This window comes from Acinonyx jubatus, chromosome D1, assembly GCF_027475565.1.
Source record: "Acinonyx jubatus isolate Ajub_Pintada_27869175 chromosome D1, VMU_Ajub_asm_v1.0, whole genome shotgun sequence".
Taxonomy (NCBI): Eukaryota; Metazoa; Chordata; class Mammalia; order Carnivora; family Felidae; genus Acinonyx; species Acinonyx jubatus.
Genome location: NC_069390.1, coordinates 11,144,248 through 11,167,075, shown reverse-complemented (window position 1 = coordinate 11,167,075; position 22,828 = coordinate 11,144,248). Strand labels below are relative to the sequence as shown.

The 22,828-nt window shown below is 42.7% G+C and overlaps 2 protein-coding genes across 5 annotated transcripts in view; one reads left to right on the top strand and one right to left on the bottom strand.

Moving 5' to 3' along the window:
- Positions 1-8,178: 8,178 nt before the first annotated feature.
- On the bottom strand, positions 8,179-22,731 carry CBLIF (cobalamin binding intrinsic factor). Of its 3 annotated transcripts, none has more exons than XM_015075503.3 (9): positions 22,578-22,731; positions 21,471-21,647; positions 20,299-20,412; positions 19,726-19,866; positions 17,709-17,890; positions 14,010-14,187; positions 12,448-12,649; positions 9,551-9,669; positions 8,179-8,421 (listed from the first exon to the last, which is right to left on the bottom strand). In XM_015075503.3, the coding sequence occupies exons 1-9, from the start codon at positions 22,654-22,656 to the stop codon at positions 8,360-8,362; spliced, it is 1,254 nt and encodes a 417-aa protein (XP_014930989.1). In that variant the 5' UTR covers positions 22,657-22,731; the 3' UTR covers positions 8,179-8,359. The 3 variants fall into 3 exon arrangements, with proteins under 3 accessions (XP_014930989.1, XP_026901309.1, XP_026901312.1); XM_027045508.2 differs by lacking the exon at positions 22,578-22,731 and adding an exon at positions 22,448-22,464; XM_027045511.2 differs by lacking the exon at positions 21,471-21,647 and having other exon boundaries at positions 22,578-22,725.
- The window catches only part of LOC106977900 (oocyte-secreted protein 2), a 127,311-nt gene continuing 112,891 nt past the window's right edge, over positions 8,409-22,828 (top strand). For both annotated transcript variants that reach the window (XR_008290325.1, XR_008290320.1), the window contains exon 1: positions 8,409-8,638. The gene's annotated coding sequence lies outside the window, so the exon portion shown is untranslated. The remainder of the gene's footprint in view (positions 8,639-22,828) is intronic.

The following is a 22,828-nucleotide window of genomic DNA, read 5'->3' as shown; positions in this document are numbered from 1 at the left end:
ACGTATCTTGGGGAAGGGAGTAGAGAAAAAGGAAGTTTCCAAAGGGATTTTTATATGTTAAAGAAGACTTACAGGATCCTGGAGGTCAGGCCAATGTCAAGCTCAGGTTGCTTTTTGCTTCCAGCAAAGTAGTAACCTTGAGGCAGTTGATTTCTTGGAGAAAGGTCACCCTGCCTGTCTCAAGGACTTGTCAATGGGCTGTAGGTTGTAAGGAGATTTACATTTTTTCTACATTTATTTTGCCTTTGTTCTCCCCATCAGTACCCTAGATTTTCCACAACAAAAACCAATATATTCTAATACAATATTAATAATTAATATTATTATTATTTTTAACATTTATTCAATTTTGAAAGAGAGAGAGCATGGGCAGGGGAGGGGCAGAGAGAGAGGGAGACACAGAATTGGAAGCAGGCTCCAGGCTCTGAGCTGTCAGCACACAGCCCGATGCGGGGATCAAACCCGTAAACTACAAGATCATGACCTGAGCCAAAGTCGGCTGCTTAACCGACTGAGCCACCCAGGTGCCCCAGTAATTAATAATATTGACTTGCTGTTTACGAGAGGTTTTTATTGACACAAAGACTATCTTATTAGAATCCTGTTTCAAAGATGATAGTGGTGGAAATGATGCACAGGAAAGCATTCATTCAACATGTCTCCATTGAGTGTCTACCTTACTGCCATGAGAAAAATGAGTATGTCTACATGTATTTCAGGGCTTTAAAGCTAAATTAGATTGAATCCCAACTTGGAAAGCTACTGAAGTTTTACAGAAGAGCTATTTCCAGCATTTTTCATTGATTAAATCAACAGGCTCAAAGAAAGGACCAACTCCTCAATTGTTTGACCAAGAAGAGGGAACCATGGCAACTGCTCTTGTTTTTGTCTTGGCATTCACAGACTATACCTGTGGTATTCCTGTGAATGGTTTCACCTATGTCGTGAATGATTCCCTATTGTCTTTCAGTCGAGTTATTTACAAATCTTTTATTATAGGCCATGCTGCAATGAACTTTGTACACATCCTGTTGGTACTGTTTTGGTATTTCTTTCTGGCAAATTCCATAAAAAGAAATGATGAGATCAAAGGGAATGTTCGTTTAAAATCGTTTTGCTCCATACAATTATGCAAAATTGACCTTCACCAACAATGTATCAAAGTACCTGTTTATCCACACCCTTGCTGAGCTTTCTTGTACACCTTTCTTTTAGAGCTTTGCCAGTATGAAAGGTGAGAGATGATGTCTGATGGTTTATGTTTATGATAGGCTGTTAAAATGGGATTGTGTCTGACTCAGCTTTGCCTGAGGCCCCAGGCTGTGTGGTAATCCCCATATTCCCAAGTGAGGTGCTAGGCCTCTTGGGCAGGATTTACGAAGGACATGGCAGGATTTGGCTTCACTATTCTTAGCTCTCCACTTTCTTGCAGCCTGTTAAAAGCACTGAAAAAATCAAGAAAAGAAGTGCAGCCTGGAGTTTACAGTAAAGATTTCTTTGGACAGTGTTGTTGGTATATTGTGAGTTCCACTCTCGCTCTCCCATGGCTAGGCATTGGGGTGCTCCATCAAGCTTAGTGAGAGACATTCCAAAACACTCAGCTTGATATGGCCCCCTGCTGTTTGAGGGGGAGTGGTGTTGGCCCCAGGTTTGAGAAAAGTCTATGTTTGGAGGTTTGATGCAAAGTAGAGGGCTGCGTTGGGAAGTAATTACATCTTCACTGATGATGGGGCAAAGGCGTGCACATCTTGTTCACCAGATGTGGACCCCAGTGCAGTGTGTCGGTTCAGGGTTTTCTTATATCCTGTCCAACAGGACCCCACTGAGGAGCAGAGAGAAAGAAGCTGGAAGAAGTGATGATGGATGTCCAGGGCCTGAGGGAAGCATCATATGCAACCGGCCAATCGTTCAGCAGAGATGACTTTGCATGCATCCGAATATCCTCAGCAGTTAGGGTAGGGTATTTGTGTGTGTGTGTTTCTCTGAAGAATCCGTAAAGCACCCCTGAGAGAAAGAGTATACTTTAAACCATACCTGGAGCGGAGTCAACCACTGTTGGGTGCTGGATGAGTTTGCTCGGCTGCTGTAACAAAGTACCCCAAACTGTGGGTCTTAAAACAACAGAAGTTTATTGCCTCCACAGCTCTGGAGGCCACAAGTCTGAAGTCCAGCTGTTAGCAGGGTCCGTTCCTTTTGAGCACTGTGAGGAAGGGTCTGTCCTGGGCTTGTGGACGGCCATCTTCTCTCTGTCTCTCTACCCATCCTCTTCTCTTTCTGTGTGTCTTTGTGTCCAAATTTCCCCTTTTTATAAGACAATAGTTGTATTGGATTAGGGCCCACCTTATTGACCTCATTTTAACTTGATTATCTCTGTAAAGAAAGACAGTTTCTCTTAATAAGGTCACATTCTGAGGTGGGGGATGGCGGTTAGGGCTCCAACACATCTTTTTGGTTGGAGAAGGGGGAGGACACCCTTCAACCCATAACAGGTGCTATGCCAGTCAGCCATGCCAGAGGGGTCAGACACAGAGGTGAGAGACGAGGGGCAGAAAAGATCCGGGGTGATTGGTAAAAGTACAAAGTGAGGAACTTGAGAACCCCTCCCCCCCCCCCCCCCTGCCGCCATGTTGTTTCTACTACAATCACTTGATCTGGAGCAGGACTGAACTAGGGGAGAGGAGCAGCTTTGCCTTTTGATGGAATTCAGGGTTGTGACTGATGAGGGAGCATAAGGCAAGCTGACACCCCACACCCCTCACCCCCCAGGTGGGGCATGTGTGACATTCCTCAGGTACTCCTGGGTGCCCAAAGGTGAGAAGGTTAACTGATACAGATCACAGCCATGCAGGACATGAGTCTCCATTAGTTTACAAATGTCTTAGTAAATTACAAGAAAAAGGCAATCTTATCAATAGCCTAATCTCCAGAAACCTATAGACTCAGTTTCCTGGAGCCCCAACATCGCCCTTCCCTCCATAGTGATGTGGGGGACAAAGGCAAGAAGGAAATGGCAGGTAAAATTAAATTTCTATAAGACCTGCAGCCCCTTGACAAATATTTGAGGCAAATACAAAGTATAACATTCTTCCAGGAACTCCCTCCTGTCTTTTTAAAAAAAAATTTTTTTTTTAACCTTTATTTATTTTTGAGACAGAGAGAGACAGAGCATGAACGGGGGAGGGTCAGAGAGAGGGAGACACAGAATCCGAAACAGGCTCCAGGCTCTGAGTTGTCAGCACAGAGCCCAACGCGGGGCTCGAACCCACAGACAGCGAGATCACGACCTGAGCTGAAGTCGGACTGAGCCACCCAGGCGCCCCAACTCCCTCCTGTCTTAATGTTAATGCCTTACTAAGGGAAAACAACCGTAGCTTGACAATAGCTAGGCCATTGGCGTCTTAAGAGTCCTCTTTAGCATATGAAAGCCCCTTTGGAGGTCTCCCTTTTGCCTTTACCTCTCCCATCTCCACAGTGTATAATCAGTCTCTCTTCACTAGCCCAGTGCAGCTCTTTCTGCCCAGGGTCCTGTCCCTGTGCTTTAATAAAATCACTCTTTTGCATCAAAGACACCTCAAGAATTCTTCTGGCTGTCAGCTCTGGACCCCCCACCACTCCAAAACCCCATCAGTGACTATTACACAGTATTGGACATTTTAGTTACTGAGATCAGAATGTTTTCTGTGACTAGAAGTGATAGTATGAGTTATTTTATTTTTATTCTTTTTTTTTTTTTTTTTTTTTTAATCAGAGAGTAATATGAAAATTCAGAAAACCCCTAGCCTTACAGAATTGGTTTGGAGTTTGGATAAGCAGGAGCAAGGTAAACTAAAGTTGACTTCTTTTTTTTTTTTTTTTTTTTAAGTTTATTTATTTTCAGTAATCTTTCCACCCAGTGTGGGGCTCCAACTCATGACCCCGTGATCAAGAGACATAGGCTCTTCTGACTGAGCCAACCAGGCACCCCATCTGTTTTTTTTAAGACTTTATTATTATTTTTTATTATTATTTTTTTATTTTAGAGAGAGAAGCTGGGAGATGGACAGAGAGAGAGAGAATCTTAAGCAGGTACTATGCTTATGGGCTGGATCACACGACCCTGGGATCACGACCTGAGCCCAAATCAAGAGTCAGCCACTCAACCGACTGAGTCACCCAGTTCCCCCGAAGATTTTATTTTTAAGTAATCTCTACACCCAATGTGGGGCTTGAACTCATAACCCTGAGAGCAAGAGTCGCATGCTTCTGACTGAGCCAACCAAGCACTCCTAGGGTTGATTTCTGATCGCATTCTCTGAGTCCTACTTCATAGAGCTTACACCTTGGTTATACACTAGTTTGCATTCTTTCAGTGACTAGTGATGTTGAACTTGTTCTCCTGTCTTTGGTCTCGTATATTTTTGTCTACCGCTTTCCTGTACGTGTGATTTGCTTGCTTCTGTACTTTGTCTATATATCAATTATCAATTGTACTATTTATTTTTTTATCAATTCAAAAATGCTTACTATATATCAAGTATATTAACTCCTGTGTGTATATGATTGAATTTTTTTAAAATTTCAATATGTCCTTTAATTTTTTTTTTTTTAAGGTAGGACCATTTATCATTTTTACACAGTAAAATCTGCCAGTTATTTTCTTAAGAGTTTTTGACTTTGATAATATGCTTATAAGGGCCAGAAATAGGGATGTAATATAATTCTTTGGCCAAGTTGAAAATCATCATTTAATATGATGATTATATGATTTTATAATTCACTAAATTCCCACATAACTTTTTTTAGCATTTTATCCCATTCCCATGTTCTCCCTGATCTGAAGCCAGAGCTACACTGTTTGAATTATTGTCCTTTTATTACATATTTTTATATGTTTGGTCAAATTCACTTTACTTTGCAAAAAAACATCATGGCTGTTTTGCATGTTTGGTGTCCAAGATAAAATTTGGAACCATTTTGTTCTATTCTGTCTCTGTTTCTATTTTTATTTTCTTGTCCACAGTTCTTTTTTCTTTCTCGCTGTTGTTCTTCTTCTTATAAATCTCAGAGCAGTTTGTACTTCCAAGCAAGATTCTTTGTCATTTCAAAGTATTGTAGGATCTGGGTAGGAAGGGGCTAGAGGATTTTCTATTTAGTTCCACGTCCTTATCAGAGTGTGGACCTCAATCATGTACTTGCTATAGGTCATTCATACATCTAGTTAAAGGCAAATACAATTGCAATTGGAATTGCAGCAAAAAGCAATCCTCCTTCCTCTCCCTAGCTAGCATCTTCACAAAAACCATCATGCTGAAAATTGACCACTTCCCTGAAGAAAGTTAGGCTTTACCAGCCATGGCCAGTAGAGGTCGCAAAAGCCGCTTGTTATAATCCCTGAAGGCATAACCGAACCCATGCTTGGGCACTACGCATTATGCAATAATGACCCACAGACTACATTTTATTACAGCACTTCCTCAAAATGGAATTGCAGCTTGTCATAGGAGATCCACTGTCAACCTGCTCGCCTGTCCCCCACCCTTGCCAGTACAAATGAACACACAGTTAATTGTAAAAGTTGGGGACAGTCCTCTCTCTCTCTCTCTCTCTCTCTCTCTCTCTCACACACACACACACACACACACACACACACGCACACACACCCTTTCCCTTTGTTGCCCAATATATTGTTAAATAAAAACTCATCTTTGTTTAAAATAATTTTCCCCATCTTCCGGTTGCTCAATTATTATGTATCGAATGAAGAAAAACATAGACCGCAGAGAAGCAAACCAACAAAATCAGTGACCATTAATTCTGTCACAGTTAATTACTGTAATACTCTGGCATGGGTGGCATTATAATGCATTGTGAACGTCTCTCCATGTCTGCAGGTATTTATCTTCAATGTGAATTTTATGGACTTTAAAAAAAAATTCATTTTAAGGGACGCCTTGGTGGCTCAGTCGATTGATCATCCTACTTTGGCTCAGGTCATGATCTAGTGGTTCATGGGTTCAAGCCCTGCATCGGGCTCACTGTTGTCAGCGCAGAGCACCCTTCGGATCCTCTGTCCCCCACCTTCTCTACCCCAACCCCCATTGTGCTGTCTCTCTCTCTGTCTCTGTCTCAAAAATAAAAATAAACATCAAAAAATTAATTTTAATAGTGCATCACATTTCTTTTTTAAAAAATTAATTCACTTTTGAAATTTAAGTATAATTAACATACAGTGTTATATTAGTGTCAGGTGTACAATATGGTGATTCAACATTTCCATACGACCCCCAGTGCTCATCATGACAAGTGCACTCCTTAATCCCCATCACCTATTTCACCCATCCCCCCACCCGCCTCCCCTCTGGTAACCACCAGTTCTCTATAGTTGAGAGTCTCGGTTTTTTTGCTTGTCTCTTTTCTCTTTGTTCGTTTGTTTTGTTTCTTAAATTCCACAAATGAGCCAGTAATTCCACTACTGAGTATTTACCCAACAAAATGAAAACACTAATTCAAAACGATATATGCACCCCAATGTTTGTTGCAGCAATATTTACCATAGTCAAGATATGGAAGCAACTCATGTGTCCATCCACAGATGAACGGATAAAGAAGATATGGTCTCTATTATATAATGGGATATTATTAGACCATTAAAAAAATAAGATCTTGCCATTTGCAACAACATGGGTGATCTAGAGGCATAACGCTAAGTGAAACAAGTCAGTCAGAGAAAGATAGACACCGTCTGACTTCATTCACGTGTGGAACTTAAGAATCTCAGTGACTTTTAAGTATCCCATCATATGGATCTACCAGGGTTTACCTCTCCATTGCTCTATTGTTGGACAGGTAGACTGTTGCCATGTTTTCCATATTATGAGTATCATGGCATGTTATGAGAGAGCACTTGTTCACACCCCCTGAGAGTGCCTTCCACCATGGTAAGAGTCCTGGCCTTCTTCTGGAGTACAGTGACGTATGTAATAGGCATGTTTGGAATGAAGGCTTGGGCTGGTGGCTCACACCTTCTCCCAGGAACCACTGTTACCAGAGGGCGGGCTCTTATTCTGAGACGCTGTGAGGGGAGACCTGTGACAGGGCAGGCGAGTCTGTCTGCCTCTGTGCTTCAGTATTAGGAAGTGTACTGAGGCTGCACATGTAAGTTTGCTGTCTAATTACTTCAGTGGATGTTTTGATTCTTGTATATGTGTGTCCTATTATGATTCTCTCCTTTGTATAATTTTCAGAATTGGGATTGGGGGGGGTCAAACTTAAGAACATTTTAGGTCTTTTGATACGATTTTCTTTCTTCTTTTTTTAGAGAGGGAGTGAGAGCTCCAGAACACGAGTGGGGGCAGGGGTAGAGGGAGAGATAGATAGGTAGATAGGTAGGTAGGTAGATAGATAGATAGATAGATAGATAGAATCTTAAGCAGCCTCTATGCTCAGCTCAGAGCCCAAAGTGGGGTTCGATCTCACTCTGAGATAATGACCTGAGCCAAAATTGAGAGTTGAATGCTCAACTGGCTGAGTCACCCAGATGTCCTTTTTGATACAATTTTCATATCCTTCACTAGAAAGCTGGTCCCTGTGTTGACTCCTACCAGCAGAGATGAAAGTTATGATTGTCTTTGAAAGCTTAATTTTTCATTCAAATATGTATATAGGATGGGGTTATATGTCTATATGTCTATTTAATATGTAAAATATATAATATTTATGGGGTGGGATTTTAGATGTGTATTTATATTTAATATATAAAAGTTATGTTAAATTTTAATTACATACTAAATACAAATTATATTTATATATTAAATATGTATTTATATATATATTATATAAAATATACATTTTAAACTTAATTTTGCCAAGAATCAATATTAGAAATGGAAGGGGAGAAGTACAACATCATTTACCTAGTTGTATGGGAGTCTCATATGAAATAATTTTGGCCATTTCACTAAGTGATTTGAAAAGTAGTACTTGGTATAAGAAAAAAACATAGGAGATTTAAAAAATACATCATTTCATTTGTAGAAATAAAGGAATGTGTTGGTTAATTAATCAAGATCAGAATGAACTCTAAAAATATCAACTGGGCTCTCTCTTCTCCCCTTACCCTAGGTTTAAATTATGACTGGCAGTCAGTGCCTTGAGAAGCTGGACGTTTTTTTCACGGGTCACAGATGTTGAGACTCTAGGGAAGTTTGAATCATTTATTCTACACAGTGTTTTCCATGATTTTGTTTTTTGTTTTTTGTTTTTTTACCAGGAATATGGGAGCATTGTAGATTTCCACCTTTTGGCGTAGATTTGAAATGAAATGAACAAAAATTCCATCATCCTTTGAAGGTGTTTGAGAGAACCTGAAGCCACTTCGTCCTTAGTACTGTGTGAAATTGGCTGTGATGTGCTCATGGTTGAAGGGTATGTAGTCAGCAACGCCTAGAAACAACCAGAGAAGAACATGAGGTGACCATGGGGCGTATAACCACACCCACCTTCCAGGGGATCAGCTCATTGTTGGAGGACTAAAGTCATCACAGAGTGAAATGGGCAGCTCCGTTGGTATGGAAGAGTATGGAACTGAGGTTTAGGGAGTCCTTGTTTCCAGGCTCCGAGTTGCCATGTGGGGTATGTCTTCGGAGAAGCCCCTTAAATTGTGAGTCTCCTTTTCCTCATGTATTAAATTGCATTCATAATATTTACCCTGAAGAATCATTTTCAGCACTAGGAATAATGACTGCCAGATGCCTAATGCGGTACCTGACACGTAATAAGTGTGCAGTAAATTGTGGTTACTGTTAAACTTGCTTAGTTAAGCCAAATCTAGAGCATTTAAGGGAGAAAGATCTCATATTCATTTTTGAAGATTTTGCAGAAAATAAGGAAGGGCAGTGTGTTGAGAATTCTTGCGTTTTAGGGCAGGAAAGTTAGATGATGGCGGTATTGATGGCTTCCAAGTTGCCAGGCATTGGAAAGAATGACAATTCCAGGCCCAAATCTTTTTGGATCTCAGAGGCTTTCTGTTTATCATTCTTTCCTCAGAGAAGAAAAGTAATTGGCAGACATAAGAATAAGCCTGATTTAATTTTTTTATGTTTATTTATTTTTGAGAGAGACAGACAGAGACAGAGAGAGACAGAGTGCAAGCAGGGGAGGGGCAGAGAGAGAGGGAGACAGAATCCGAATCAGGCTCTGGGCTCTGAGCTGTCAGCACAGAGCCTGATGTGGGGATTGAACCCATGAACCGTGAGATCATGACCTGAGCCAAAGTCAGACGTCCAACCGACTGAGACACCCAACCGCCCTAAAAAAGCTATTTTAGAAAGCCAGCCATCTGTTCTATCATCTATCTATCCCATCATCTATCAATCATTCAATCAAATCACTGTATATATATTCATAATATACGTGTATGAATATATATGCATAGTCACTGTATGTGTGATTATCGTATATATACATATGATCTCAATTATTTGCCGATTGAACGAATGAATTAAAGAAGAGAATGAAAGAAAGTAGCCTTCATAACTATGGAAGAGATTCCCAGATTCCTTTCCTTTCTCACCTTCATTCAAAGGTGTTTTGCCACTAAGGAATTGCCAGTAGGTCCTATGATGAACATTTTCAGCAATATTATTGATGGAGGAGACAACAAGGCCCCAAGATGTCATTGTGGTTTCAAATCTGTAAGAATAAAATCATGTATGTGATTAATGTCTCATTTAGGAAAGGCAATAAGAGGTTAAGGTGAAGGGACAGAGACATTCTCTTTATTTTATTTTAGAGAGAGAGGGAGGGAGAGGGGAAGAGGGAATGAGAAACAGATAATCTTAAGCAGGCTTCATGCCCAGCATGGAGCCCAACACGGGGCTCGATCCCATGACACTGGGATTATGACCTGAGCTGAAATCAAGAGTTAGCCACTCAACAGACTGAGCTACCCAGGCGCCGTGGGACAGAGACATTCTAAATGCTTTATAGATCAGATAAAATCATGCTCAAAAGAGAAATTACAAATGACTAATGAATATGAAATTACTTCACTTAAAATGAAATGAAATTAGCCTGAAGAGAGTTTTTTTTTTAACCTGTCAATAACCAAATTAAAGAAAATGTAAATGCCCAAATATGGGTGAATAATTACGTGAATCGTGGGATGAATATTCAAGACTGAAGTTTTTTGCAGTTACAAAATTATATTTTTCAATAATTTTAAGTGACATTACAAATGCTCCTCCAATAATGTTAAGTGAAACTGTGGGACATAAATTGTACACGAAATAGCTATCCCATCTATGTGATGGATCACAACTGTTTATAATATGCATGGGAAGAAACCACCTACAAAATGATAAAAACATGTCCACAGTGATTATGTTGTACATGTAGTGTAGATGTTCTGTTTTCTTCTTTATGCATCACCCCCCACCTGTCTACTATAAGTATTTATGACATTCACAGTCAGAAAAAGAAAAATCAGGCAAAATTAAGGCTAAGCTCAGAGAAGTAGTAAGGTAGATTCAGAGGGTTGTTTGAAAGCTGAGTATTCTTGGAGTGCAACTTTGATCCCGACCTGGGTATAAAAGTCAGGGAAATTATGGAGCTGGGCTGTGGACAGCAGGCACGACTCCCCGAGCCCAATCCTGTGGGGTAGATTCCACATCCCACTCAGCTTCACTCCCTCAGACTTGGTCAGTCATTCTCCTTGGCATGTCTCTGCAGGACTGGGGTCATGTCACCTTCCCTTTCAAAGACTCTCCTCTTTTCCTTTCCAGCACCTGGCATGTTCCCTCTGCTCCCTCTGCTATCTTAGTCTTCTCCATTTTTCTCTCCTGCTTCCTCTTTTTGCAAACTATAACCACCTCGCAAGGCTTAATTTTCTCCTCTGGATTTATTTCTTTATTCTTCCCTTTATCACAGGACAGTGGAAGAAATATGAGCTTCACGGTCAAGTCTAGGTTCAGATCTCAACTCTATTAGCTACATGTCATGTGCTCTTAGGACTGTTACTTAGCCTCTTTGGGCTTAAGTGGTGCTATGCGTATAATGGGCATGTAGACCTGTCTCATGTTCTTTTTATTTAAAAAAAACCTTTTTTTTTACGTTTATTTATTTTTGAGACAGAGACAGAGCATGAATGGGGGAGGGTCAGAGAGAGAGGGAGACCACGGAATCTGAAACAGGCTCCAGGCTCTGAACTGTCAGCACAGAGCCCAACGCAGGGCTCGAACTCATAGACCGTGAGATCATGACCTGAGCTGAAGTCAGATGCTTAACCGACTGAACCACCCAGGCACCCCTTTTTATTTTTTTTAATAGGCTTTATGCCCAACATGGGGCTCCAACTCACGCCCCCAAGGAGCGTTGCATGCTTCTCCCTTCAAAAGCTCCCCAATGCTTCTGTTTTGAACACATACAATTAGACACGTCTAAAGGAATTAAGTCTTTTTCTCTGAAAGACATTCTTTCTTTCTGGTACTCCTATCAAAAGTTTGGAAGCTTCTCTCTCTTACCCCTCGCATCCAGTTCTCACAGAGACCTGTGGAGTTTTCCTCAGTGTGAGTCTGTTTGTCCTACATGGAATCTTCATTCCTTCATAGATTCATGACCATAGGCACACCCCAGATTTCCTCCTTGTCTCCCATTCTCAAACCAACTAACATTTTACATGACTTTTCTTACTTAAAAACTTGCAATGCTTCTCCATAATGTGGAGTCCAATCTCCTGAGCCTGGTTTTTCAGATTTTTTACATTACCCAGACTATCCTTCTGGATGTTACTTACTTAATTCAGTCCTGTATTCTCTTCTTTAGTCACGCTGGACTACTCGCTCCCAGAATTCCTTGCTTCTTCCTGCCTCCGATGCTTCTTCTTTTTTATCTATCTATCTATCTATCTATCTATCTATCTATCTATCTATCTTGAGAGAGAAAGTGCAAGTGGGGAAAGAGCAGAGAGAGAGAGGTAGAGAGAGTGAATCCCAAGCAGGTTCTGCACACTCACCATGGAGGCGATGTGGGGCTCGAACCCACGAACTGTGGGATCATGACCTGAGCCCAGGTTGGACGTTTAACTGAGGACATTTAGCCACCCAAACACCCCTTGAATGCTTCTTTCTAGCCATTCCCTCTTCCTAGAATACCATCTACCCATATCTGCCCTACAGTACTTATCCTTCGAATGTGGTCCAAAGCCCCAAGCCTTTCTGGACTATTCTAATCCACAACAGACTCTCCCCTTTGAATTCCTGTTTGTAAAACTCTATCATATGTTGACTTGGGTGATTTAATGTTTCCTGAGAGCCTTGCCTAGTTGGTAGTTTGCAGGCCTCTTGAGGGGTGATGGGATGAAGATCTGTTAAATTATCAGAAGGGAAAAAAGGTAAGAAAAGGCAGGAGAGAGAGAGAATGGGAATTCAGGCAAGGCCTGGGGGGAATGTGCGTGTTGCTTACAACACTCACTTGAACATGGAGCTTCTGCGCTGGGCTTCCTCTAGGACAACAAGTAGCACCGATCCAGCTTTCACACTGACATTGATGGTCTCATTGAAGTGCAGCTCCACCCCCCTCAGCTGGTTATTGATGGTGTATATGATGGTGATGTTGGATGCTGAGGTGGGAGCAGGGTTGGTTTGGCTGGGCAGGGTTGGTTGCCCTTCATGACCTGTGAAGAGCAAACAGGCCAAATTTGTTAAAGACTATGGGGTTTGTACTATTAGGTGCAAAATCTCTGTTGTTAGCGACTCATCCTAAAAGAAAAACAAACCAAAAAACAAACATTTCAAGGAATGGCAATGATATTGTGTTCTTGGCGGGTTGTTCCGAGGAACTGGTGTGGTCCATGGAGCTCTCATTTCCATTCTAGAGAGTTGTTTTTGGCTGAAGAGCTGACAGCTAGTTTTATAAGGAACATGAGTTTTGTTGAAGGAATTTCCACTGTGAATCTGGAGGCACTGGTAGTAAGTTGCAGGCCATTTAACAAAACGCCTGGGCAACTGTAGTGTAGAATGGTAGGAAAGACTCCAAAGCCATCTTGTGAAGGTGGGGAGATCACTGGGAAGCAGTCTAAGGAGTTAGGTGAATGTGGCTGTGCTTGGGATCCGGTTGCTTGATCGCAGTCTCTATAGATTCTGTTCTGAGATAGACAAGGAGCTTAGTCATCTCTGCTTGTCTCGGGAAGTCCATGCAACATGAGATGAATAGTGCTTTATACTAGTATTTGATAACAAAGAAGAGTTGGCGCTATGTCTACCAAGGACTAGTTCTCTCTGGAGTGATAAAATTTTTATGCAGGACTCCCACTTCCCTTGTGTACATTTCTGCAGTGTTTGAATTTTAAGTATCCTTGTATTATATTTTTAATTGTATAAAATAGAGATATTTCAAATCAGAGGGTAACGTGCCAGGTTTCCACCCCCATTCCTTTGGTGTGCCAGGAGCACCAAGGCTTCGTATTTAGATCTCCACGTCTGGGCTGAAATGCCAACTCTGCTCTTCTCATAAGTCTCTCAGACCAGATCAGTGATTGGCCATACCTCCTTTGCTTTTGCACTGTATGTGGCTTCTATTTCTATTTAATGCTTATTTCATTCTTCCAAATGTTGTGGTTTTTGTCTATGTATCTATCTCATGACCTTGTATAGAGCAGATATCTGAAGATACTGTGTAATGTTTGAGGCATTCATCCCATGAATGAGTGAAGTTATATATCATCTGATTGTTAAGACCATGGACCTTCCCCCTTCACCATCATTTCACTTCACTATCATCTTCAGCATCATCTTCACCACCTACTATAGTAGGTGCTCATTTAATGTGTACTGAGTGAAGTGGACATGGGGGCTGAACTCTGAGGGCAGGCTGGCACGGCTGTGTGTTAAGACACGACACTTGGGAATTGGAAATCAGATGTGTCTCTGCCTACATAACAAGCCTATATGCCACTTGAAATTGATCCACATATTATTATGGACATAAGTTTCCACTTTATACCACAAGGAAAGGCAGATGTTTAGAGTTCTTACCAGGGATACAAGACACATGGGGCACATCTAGGTATGTCTTGCCTTTCAGGGAAGGGAGGATTTGGGCAATGGACATGGGATTGTGGAATTTCCCCAGCTCAATCTCCTTAAGTATTGTGTCCATGGTCTTCTTGCAGTTCCACTTCTTGGGAGGGTGCTTAGGTGTCACGGAGAGAGCCTGGGGCAGGAGAGAGAGGGAGAGAGAGAGAGAGAGAGAGAGAGAGAAGGAGAGGGAGAGATTGGTTGATTAGGCATAGCTGAGAGTTGGCCTTTATAAGCTTTATAAAGGAAACACTTGATCACTAATCTTGGGGATCATCCAGAGTCCAAAATTGAGCTGCCCAAGGTTCAGGACGATGTCTCTTTTGTTCACTCTGTGTCCCCACCTCTTAGCTCAGTGTCTATCACATAGCAGTCACACAACAAATATTTGTGCAACAAACAGATTTGGGGAACACTATTAGGGCTGCTGCATTTATAGTATGTTTTATATAAAATAGTTCTTAAAGGTAGAACAAGGTGAGAGCTGGGCAAAGCAAGCTCCAGGGGCAGCTAGTCTGGAACAGCCTGGCCAGTGAAACATAGGAGAACTCTTTTGTTTTGTGTTGTCCTGCACACCCTTTGGTGGACTCCTCCCACACTTTGTATTCACATCAGGACTGTCAGCCAGAGGCTCCACAACCCTGGCCACAGGGGTGGATTCATGGCCTGGGCTGGGCTAATCATAGCGTGCCATCCTTTTGGTGACAGTGATTGGTGGGCATACACACTAGACAGAGTCCTTCCCTGATATACAGACACTCAGAGAGAGAAGCATTTCTTTCTTTCCTGCTGGGGGTATTCAGCTGGGACCATGTAAGTAAGCAGTGGGCTGCTGGTGACCATCTTCCTCAGCCACTTTGAAGAAACCATGGAGTAGGAGACAATGAAGAAAACCAGGGCTGAGCGATGAAAAAAGAGTGGTCCCTGAAACCATGATTTGAGTCCTTTCTTCTGGCTGCTCCTGAAATTAATCCAGCTCTGGACCCTCTAGTCTATATGAAATAGGAAATGCCAATTTTTTTTCTTAAGTTATTTGGGTTTCTGTTACTTACAAAAATGATTCTTGCTAAATACACCAAGCAGTTCATTCTACTTTGCTGTGTTTTAGATCTCATTGGGTCAAATAGAAATCATAATTTCTTCCTACCTTTGGAGGTTCATTTGAGGTTCAGATGGGATGATAAGCAAGAGCATTTTGTGATGTATGTTATATAAGCTGTCATTACCATCTCCCTCACTTTAGGGTTGTGCTGACCATGACCATCAGAGTATGTCAATGGTCTAAGATTGCTGATTGACTGATTCACCTGAATCTTAAAATGGGAAATGAGCGAAGGGGGAGGAGAGTCAGAACTGGCTTTGTAAGCCAAAGGCAGTTGATGAACAACCAGACAGTTTGGATAGGCATGACTATCACTGTTAACTTTGGCAACCATGAGTTGTGGCTCTTGTGAGAGGCCACTTTACAGGGAAATTTGGTTTAAAGGGCATCAGGTAGGTAGGTACTCCTCAGCAGCCATATCTTGTTCACTTGCTGTATTCAATTCTCAAATCCCAAAAGTAAGATGTAGCTCTTTGGGATAAAACATTACCAATGCCAGCACTCTAGAGAGAAAGGACACATTATGCTGTGAGAAGCCATTGATAACTTTGCATGAAGATGTTTATCAGGTCCCTTTCCAAGTTAAATCCCTACCAGAGGAATTTTGAAACCTTTGGAATAGTGATGGAAACAAGAGAAGAAACTCTGGAACAGAGGAAGTGCCACATGAATGCCTAGGGAAGCCATGTGGGTGGCCCAGACCACTTGAAGGGCACTGGCGTCCTGGAAGGTGAAGAATGAAGGCTGAAAAGGGAGAGACCGTGAACAGTTATTGAGCATCGCCTTGTGCTTGTGATTTGTAAAAACTATCCTTGCATCCTTGTTCTGATTGGGAAAGTGAAATTCAGAGAAATTCAGTATTTGCCCACAAGGGTGGCAGATCTGGGCTTCAAACTCAAGTTGTTACATGTCCAGAGCCCTCTGGTTTTTGACACCAGAACACTTTTCATTAGAAAAAAGTTACGCATTAGATATCTGGCTATTCTAGACTACAGGCTGCTTGAGTAAACTCTAGATGTGTGCCTTAACTCAAGTAGGGAGATGATATGTCTCCTAACTGATTAGAAATCCACGTGGCCTGTGATATCTGGATAAGAATGAGGTTTTGTCTTTTCATAGGAAAAGCTTTAATTCTCAGGCACAGCTTATCAGAGTGTACCCTGCAGGTAATAAAAATCCCAAACAGAATTCACAAGCCAAACTAACAAGAGCAAACCTTTCTCTGTCTGGCACTAAGGTGAAGCAAGTTTATTTTAAGCGAGTCATAGATAAAACCCATCTTATATCCCTTCCAGACTGCCTGTGATACTCCACACAGCTTTCTAGACCTGAGCCCCGGAGCTGGTCTCATATGATTCAGCCATGGTAACAAACAGTCTTTTGTTCCATGGCAAAATTTCATTCACCATGACATGATACGGAAGCTGACTTTGTTCTCATTAATTGCTCCTAACCATGGCACATGGAGTGGGGACTTGGTGTTCACTCTTACGTTTAACATAAACTGATTTCTAGTCTGTTCATGCCCTTTGGTAATTTCTAATGTGTGGAATCAGGGCCAGTCTCCACTCCTCCCCATGTACGGATTTCTTCCTACCACTGTAGTGTATTAGGTTCAGGGCTGGCATTGTGATTCCATGGTTCTCTGTTTCCTGGGCTTTCTGAGTGGAGAAGGTCATGATGTCGTTTTCCAATTAATTACACTAGGCATTTTGAGACTTTGGAGCACAGACTTCTCAGTTGGGGCTAGAGGATTTGGCCACAGGTGACCCTTTAATTTATGATTCTAGTTGGTTATGTCTCCCCACTATCTTTAGTATGTCTTCCACGGGAGGACGCTGCTCTGGTCAACCCTAATCAGTGGAAGGGGGTTGCATTTGGAGATGCATCAAGCAACGTCTCATAGAATCTAAGCCTGGGGATCTGGGTTCCCAGGGAAGCACAGGATTGGGTATGTACTTGGGTACCAGACAAACTTGGCTCTGCCATTTAGAGCACTGTGTGAGGTTGAAATGAGATCGAGACTATAAAAGAGCTTGACAAAGATTAGACATCCAATCACCTTTAGGTTATTTTCATTAATCACTTTGAATACAAGCCCACATTTTTTGGATCACAGTAAAGGGCTAAAAAAAAAAGAACACTTAACTGGCAAGATGGAATCAGAAAATTTAGTTTTTTTTTAGGACTTGTTTTAATATCCTTATATTTTTTATACATCAAATTTTCATCAGTCTGTAAATATTATGAACAAACCGATCATTATCAGTAATAAACTGATATGTTTCTTGGATTGATTTGTATTTTTTTCCCCAAGAATGAGAAAAGAATTCACATAATTTTATTTTCACACTTTGCCCATGAACTAGGGAAGAAATAAGACTCAACCTACATTTTACCAGTATAGAGACTAAGACATAAGCACCACAAGGTATCTACCTCAGGTTAAACTAGCTGGTCTTTCCCAGAGATGTTAGAAGCCTGGTCTCTTGATCCTACAACCCAGCCTTACCGTATTGGCATGGACCCAGCAGAGAGCGTTGGTGATGTGTTACCTGCATGGCAAGGCCAGTACTGTAGATGTCTCCAATGATGCCATTGTCTTTGATCTTCATGCTAATATTCTCCACGACGTCCTCTAGTACCTGACCAAACAGACTTCTGTAACCTTCCTCTGAACCTACTGGGATCTTGTTGTACATACAAGTCAGAGCCAAGATCACCATTGCTCCTGTGTCTGTGAATCACAGTGGGGATAAGGCAACCATCACCACAACAATATGAACAAGCAACATTTACTGTGTGCTTATTGTGTTCCAGCTACATTATCTCCTTTATTCTTCAGGACAACCTGTGAAGTAGGACCTATAATCGTCTCCATTTAAGGGATGAGGAAATGGAGGCTCAGAGAGGCCAAATAATGGCCCAAGGCCACACAGCTAGTAAGTAGCGGGGCCAGGATCTGAACCCAGATCTATGTGACTCCACAGCTCATGCTTTTAATTTATGTAGACTGGCGCTTGATTCAATCCCATTTCTCTTGTGCTAGTGTTTATCTTTAAAAATGTCACCAATGCTTGAAGGCCGAGCCATCGCCACGTCTCATTGAAGCCTTCCCTTGGGCAGCCCTATGCCACAGGTGCGGTCTCTTTCCTGACCTTTTTTATTTTTTAGCATGTGTTGTTTGGACCTGTTTTGCAATGTCAGCACTCGCTGCTCTGTTTTGTTGTTACCGTGCTCTGTGAGCTTCTGGGTGGCAGGAACTTTGCACCCCCCCATGGCACCCAGCACAGGGGCATTTTCATGATTTGCATGGGAAAATGTACATGGACTGAATGAGCAAGCGCTGGCAGGACAAGACCGGAACACATGCAAGACTTGCCAGATGACATCTTTTCTTTGACTGATCTTCCCCTCCCTACTGGGATCTCCGCCTGAAATTTGCATAAACTCATTAAGGAAGACAGTGTTGTTGAAACCAGTGTTTCAAACCAGTGTTCCCAAACCAGTGTTTGGGAAGTCCAAATTTCCCAAACTGACAGAGACACCCCAGCAATGCATGAGGTCCCAGATGGAACACGGAGACCCGTCTGCTCTTGACTCCCAGGGACGTACCAGAGCCTTTGTTTCTTGGTCTGAAAGCCTGAAATGAGAGCGTTTGCTTGAGACAAGAGAGGTTGTTGAGGAAGCATGGGTAATGGGGTGTTAACCTGAGATACACTCTTGCTTGGAGAGTGGCAGAGGAGGAAATGTGACCATGAATGAGGGGCATACAGCAGTGTCCTCACAGACGGCATTATTCAGAGTCGGCACCATCATCTGCAGGAGGGGAGGGTGGACAGAGAAGGACCTGATGCCATAGAGGGGAGAAGCTTCCATTCACAAGCAGCCATAAGGTTGCAGAAAGAAGGAATACGATGGTTCCAGTATATCCTTGAAGCGGAGGAGCATCAGTATCTGTTTATGTATTTTAAATGTTTTTTGTTTATTTATTTATTTTGAGAGAGACAGAGAGACAGACAGAGAGGCAGAGAGAGATTGAACTCACAAACTGTGAGATTGTGACCTGAGCTGAAAACAAGAGTTGCGTGCCTAACCGACTGAGCCACCCAGGTGCCCCCAGACAGTATCTGTTCAATTGAAAGAGAATATTTGAATGTTATAAGGAGAAACATTGAGAAGAACAGAGTGTGGAATCACCACTAATGATACAAGAGAAGGTTCAGTGTATGGCTGAGTCTAGACATTGGTTTAATAATTCAAGAATTTGCCTGGAAATAACTCCTGACTTGGGTGAGTGACATGCTTATTGTTTCCAGTGAAGATTCTGTCATTGTCAAGACATTTCAAGTACCGTCCTGGTTTCTTTGTCTTACTATTTCCCTTTCATTTATTCCTTAATTCACATGTCCAACAAATATTTGTGAAGTACCTCCCATCTGTAGACATTTTCATGATCCTGAGCTCTTCCTCCGTGGAGAACTCCCCCTCCCACTGTCCCCTCCGGCCCCCCATTCAGTGCCCGTGATGTTCCCTGCTCAGGGCAGTGCCTGGCAGTGGTGACCGACTCACCCGTGTTGAAGGGGGAGGAATTGGCCAGCAGGATCTTGGCAAAGCGGACTGCTATGGGTAAGGTTGTCTCAGGGTTCTTCTGGCACAGTGCCAGGACCGCCAGACTGGGCCCGTAGAAGGTTGAAGACTGAGCATTGGGGCCTGGGAAGGGGACAGAGGGCCTCCGTAAGATTAACATCCTCCAGAATGAGGACGTTCATGAAAAAGGGAAAAGCCAAACCTTTTAAATAGAAATGTTTAGAAAACCTGTCCAAAAAGAAAGCCTCCATTTTAGCAAAAGGTAACTTCAACACTTCTCAGAATAAGAATGTCACCCGGCATGAGAAGAGAATAAAAGGGACGAGGCTGTCTTCAGGTGATGGCATAAGTCTGTGTCCCTGGGGACAGTGGTCTTCTCTAGTTCACTTGGAATCGAAGTGAATATCTCGCAGTGGGATGATCTCAGGGATCCTAAGCAAAGGCAGCTGTGTTTCTTCCCTCACTTTCCATTCCCCCATCTCTTTCGTTCTAGGCTTAAAATTCTCAGGAAAAATCATTTGCCTCACTTTCCCCTCCCTTCTGATGAGCTCTTACTTGAAGGAGCCCAGTTTTCCATTTGTCTGTGTAGAATCGAAACTTTATTCCCAGGGTCTCGGCAGGAGGAGGTGAGGGCCATGACAGTAAGGGCAAGCTGGCCAATGGTCAGGTCTGTGGAGGAGAGAACAAAAGGGTTACTAAGGTATTGTCAGGGAAGAGTGTGCCTGGCGCCAGGGCTGAACTCTCTGCTTTTTGTCCAGATCATTGAATTTTTAATAGTGTGATTAGATAGGTTTTTTTTTTTTTTTTAAAGATTTTATTTTTAAGTAATCTCTTTACCCAACATGGGTTACACACTCACAACCCTGAGATCTAAGAGTGCTTTTCTGACTGAGCCAGCCAGGCACCACCTAGATAATTTTTTGATCTCTCCTTTTTAAGGAAAGAAGTGTGGACAAATTCTCAAGGAATGTTTACTCTGGTGACCACTCCGTGACTTGACAACTTCATCGAGAATCTCTGGTGTCTGTTTAGAAAAGCAGCAAGAACACCCATACAAATTCATACCTGAAAATAACTTTAACTTTATTGTCTCACTTGATTGTCAGGGCTACTCCTGGGAGGTAGGCAGTACAGAGATCTGATTATTACTATCATTCTTATTATGACTGTTAGTGTCCTTGTTATTAGAATCGCCTACATTTTGCAGATGCCTAAGTGAGGTTGGTCAGGATTCGTGACCTGTTCAAGGTCACCGAGTTACTTTTATTTTTTAAAGTAGGCTCCATGCCCAGTGTGGAGCCTAAGGCAGGGTTGAACTCAGGACCCTGAGATCAAGACCCGAGATGAGATCAAGAGTTGGATGCCCAACTGACTGGGCCACCCAGGTGCCCCAAGGTCATGGAGTTAATACGTGGTATAGAGCCAGAACTGGAAGCCTGCTCTTTTTACATCTGATCTAGAGCCTTTTCATTGTTGCTGCCCTCTTCTGCGAATGCTCTGACTTCACATGCATTTCTTTCCAGGTTTGTAGGGAAAGGTATTTGGGTGATTCAGGTACAATCGCAGGTGGCATGGGAGTAAGGGGTGTGTGGAGTTAGGACCTGGGGCTGGAGAATCAGGGAGAGGATTCAGGTATAATCTCAGGTGGCATGGGAGTAGGGGGTGTGTGGAGTTAGGACCTGGGGCTGGAGAGTCAGGGAGAGTTCAGAGGGGCTCTGACTTCTCACCGGCTATGTCACTGGCCATGAGCTTGTAAGTCAGGAGCTTCTGGGCCTCCACATTGTAGGCTCCGGCTAGATTCATGGCGATCAGGATGCTGGGATTTGGGAAGGCTGAGCTGGTCACAGAGTTCTCCATGAGCACTTGTATGCCATTAACCAAGGGCTGCTGTGCTGGGGGGACAGCTGAAAAGGGAAGGGCATTAACTAACCCCCTACCCTCTCTCTCATCTCAGACACGTGTTTCCTGTGAGTCAATCAGAAGACAGGATTAGCATTGGTACCTTCCAGGATGCACCCATGTAGGGATGATTATTAAAGAAAAAGGAGAAAACCTTGAGATTTTCCTCTGAGGCCAATTAAACCAAACATCTTCTCAACCCTTATCTTTAAGAAAGTGATTTCTCACTTAGTGACTTCAAGCAATATGATTCATGGGCAGTTCATATTATTTCCAGCACATCCCTCAAAATCATGTTTTCCTTGCATTTTTTTCCTCAGTCTGACATGAAAAATATGGAAGACTTGGGATATGGCCAGTCCTCAGTGAGTACCCATATCCCCACTAGCAGTGGCACGAGGTCAGAACAGCTCTGAGCCTCTCTGTCTGTGCCACCAGCCATCATTCCTGCACCAGGATTTCAATCTCTCTTAATGTGAAATGCATAGCCTTCGGGGCACCTGGTTGGCTCAGTCGGTTAAGCATCTGGTTCTTGATTTCAGCTCAGGTCATGATCTCACGGTTCATGAGATTGAGCCCCGAGACCTGCTCCATGCTGAGGGTGCAGCCAGCTAGGGATTCTTTCTCTCCTGCTCTTTCTGCCCCTTCCCCACGTGTTCTCTCTCTCTCTCTCTCTCTCTGTCTCTCTCTCTCTCTCTCTCTCAAAAATAAATAAATAAACTTAAAAAAAATGCATAGACTTCCTTCTGGAAGAACTTACACTATGCAGCTAGGAAAGATGAACCAAGCACTCTCCCTGACTCACCCACTTGGAACTCCTACAGTGGTTGCTGTTTCCAATCACTTTCTCCTCAGCCGACCTCAGCGTGTGAGGTTTGCCCCTGTCCCTGGGGTCACGGCTTCCCTGACTTCTCTGGAGGAAACACTGTACTCACAACATGAGCCCTGGGTTTGGGTGCTGGTCCCAGCCACAGCCCAGAGAAGGTTCAGGAGGTAGAGGATGTACCAGGCCATCCCACTCTCTTCTTGTCCTGTCTATGGGTCCCGGGCCCAAATCCTAGTGTTTGAAAGTGGAGTGTTTCTCTCGTTTCCCTTATATATGCTTCTTTTTGTAAACCAGTCGGCCCTCCCCTCCCTCCCAGCCACTCCTAACCACTTTTGCTGACCTGTCTCTCCCTGAGGGAAC